Raw genomic sequence first — 2,170 nt, forward strand, 5'->3', positions numbered from 1 at the left:
TAATTCAACAATGCACTACTACTCCAAAATTTAATACCTTTGATGGCAACTCTACTCGTCGTTTGACACTCGTAGCCACTGACTAGTGTTGATCTCTTAATCCCTCATTTGTTTTATAGCCATTAACTTCCCCAATTCCTTCACCATGATCAACAGAAGGAATCAAACTCAATTCCTTCTATCTCGTCCCATGCCAACCACAAGCACACGAGACCACCCATGGTTGATCACGGGAATACTTATGTGGTAGAGGTGGCATGGGGTAATTTACCCTATGTCAACATGTCTTGGTGTTGGCGTAGAGTCGAAACGGTAAATTATGATAGTTTAGAGTGGGATAGCATGGCACTGAAATCCTTGCATAAAAGACTAATATAAATAAAACATAAGGTTATCTTCATCAAAAATTGGCAATTATAATAACAATAACAATAAACTTACAGAATATGTGGAGGCCAGTCTCATACCAGTCGCCATCGCTGTCTTTCCAAGCAGCAACCTGCAGAAAAAATAATGCCATATGTATGACTTACTAAGGAACCAAAAATTAAAATCAATTAATCTATCTAGATATTTAACCTTTTCAATGTTGAATGTAGAATCAGAATTAGTCATGTCAGATCTATGAAATAGAACTTATATATCCCAATGGAAGATATAGTTATTAGTGAAAGAAATTGAGTATAGTTATTAGGAAAATTTTCCAAACAAGGAGTGACAAATACTGAAATTTACTAAAAGTAACACATGTATTGAAATACTCAGATATTTGAGATGGGGACAAACCTTTCCACCCAGCACATCTCTTGCCTCCAAGAGTATAGGTTTATGGCCTGCATCTGCTAGGTATTTTGCTGTAGATAAGCCAGCCAAACCTACCAGAAAGCTAATATATCAATAGCTGAGATTTAGGCAAGATGATAGTCGAAATATTTTACAACAATCAGTAGAATGTGTAATGTGTGGAACTTATTTGGCTAAATATCATAAAAGTTCACCGATAACATATTTTCCATTCGTGTTCGGAAAATAACAGAATGGTGTACCTGCACCAGCTATCACAATTTTCAGAGGTATATTTGGACGAGGACCAGTCTTGAAGGATGAAGATAATTGTGCAGCTTCTAAATAATTTATAGTGTTGTCAAGTTCAGGTCTTGGAAAATCTTTGCATAAAACCTGTGATAAGGATCGATAACCTGCTATTCCTTGTTGAAAAAAATTCAGAAGAACCCAAACAATGAACGAAAAGCAGATGATAAACCTTGAGAGATTTTGCTCTGCATCTTGGCTTCCGTGCTGTGTGCAATGAGATTGTAGCCTTCACCAGGCAACCCGTGAACACACTACTTCCCAATATGTGATTGCTTCCAGAATCATTGTGAAATGTACTCCTTTGTCCAAGATTCCGATCCCACCAGTATGTATTTTGGGCTGTTACACTTAATTTCACACGGGAGACGGATCCAATGATATTCATGCTGATTTTTTTTCTATTTGCAGTAACTCTATCTAGAATTGAAGTTCCCTCTTGCAAAGCACAAGAAGTTCATCCGAGAACCAAGGTATGCCAACACTTCCCTTGATTATACTGCAGTTGCAGACGGCATTAGCAGTTCCCTTTGCCAAAAAAAAAAGTGCTTTGGAAAAGATTCGACCAAATGGAACAAGAAGCAAATCAACAAGAAACGACAAATCTAACTACATCAAGCTATAGCAAATGGGAAGAAAGAGACAAAGTTACAATTTTTAAGTGACGCCGCTGCCTGCGCCATGGGAAGAACGAGTTGGTAACCGAAAATGAAATTTTTAACCTCGTAAATCCAACTGTAAAAGAACAAATTCCGAGTTCGAACAATCAATGGTCGAGAAAATCGCGAAGGGGAAATCTAACTGGTTCCACAAATCCCAAACCAAAAAAAAAAAAAGGAACAAACTGCAGCAGTGCCGAAGGGAGGGAAGAGCTCACCGCCCACAAGAGAGCTCGAAATGCATGAAGGGAAGCCGAGGAGGATGATTCAGTGCATAATCGCATCAGATGATAACCTGAACGAATCGGAAGTTGGCATGTAGCGCGCAATTGGGACGGCAGGCGTGGAAGATGCTCTTCCCACTCTTTCGTCCTAACGTTATCACATCTCCACTAAATTTGTAGGGAAATTTGCATGTT

The 2,170-nt window shown here is 38.8% G+C and overlaps 1 protein-coding gene across 1 annotated transcript; it reads right to left on the reverse strand.

Moving 5' to 3' along the window:
* Positions 1-400: 400 nt before the first annotated feature.
* Positions 401-1,826, reverse strand: LOC141846479 (15-cis-phytoene desaturase, chloroplastic/chromoplastic-like). Its single transcript, XM_074734521.1, has 5 exons — positions 1,745-1,826; positions 1,265-1,591; positions 1,047-1,179; positions 787-875; positions 401-499 (listed from the first exon to the last, which is right to left on the reverse strand). The coding sequence occupies exons 2-5, from the start codon at positions 1,478-1,480 to the stop codon at positions 401-403; spliced, it is 537 nt and encodes a 178-aa protein (XP_074590622.1). The 5' UTR covers positions 1,481-1,591; positions 1,745-1,826.
* Between the last annotated feature and the right edge of the window lie 344 nt (positions 1,827-2,170).

The sequence above is a fragment of the Curcuma longa genome, chromosome 15 (genome assembly GCF_044706935.1).
Source record: "Curcuma longa cultivar G26 ecotype Majalengka, Jawa Barat chromosome 15, ITB_CL_G26_1.1, whole genome shotgun sequence".
Classification (NCBI taxonomy): Eukaryota; Viridiplantae; Streptophyta; class Magnoliopsida; order Zingiberales; family Zingiberaceae; genus Curcuma; species Curcuma longa.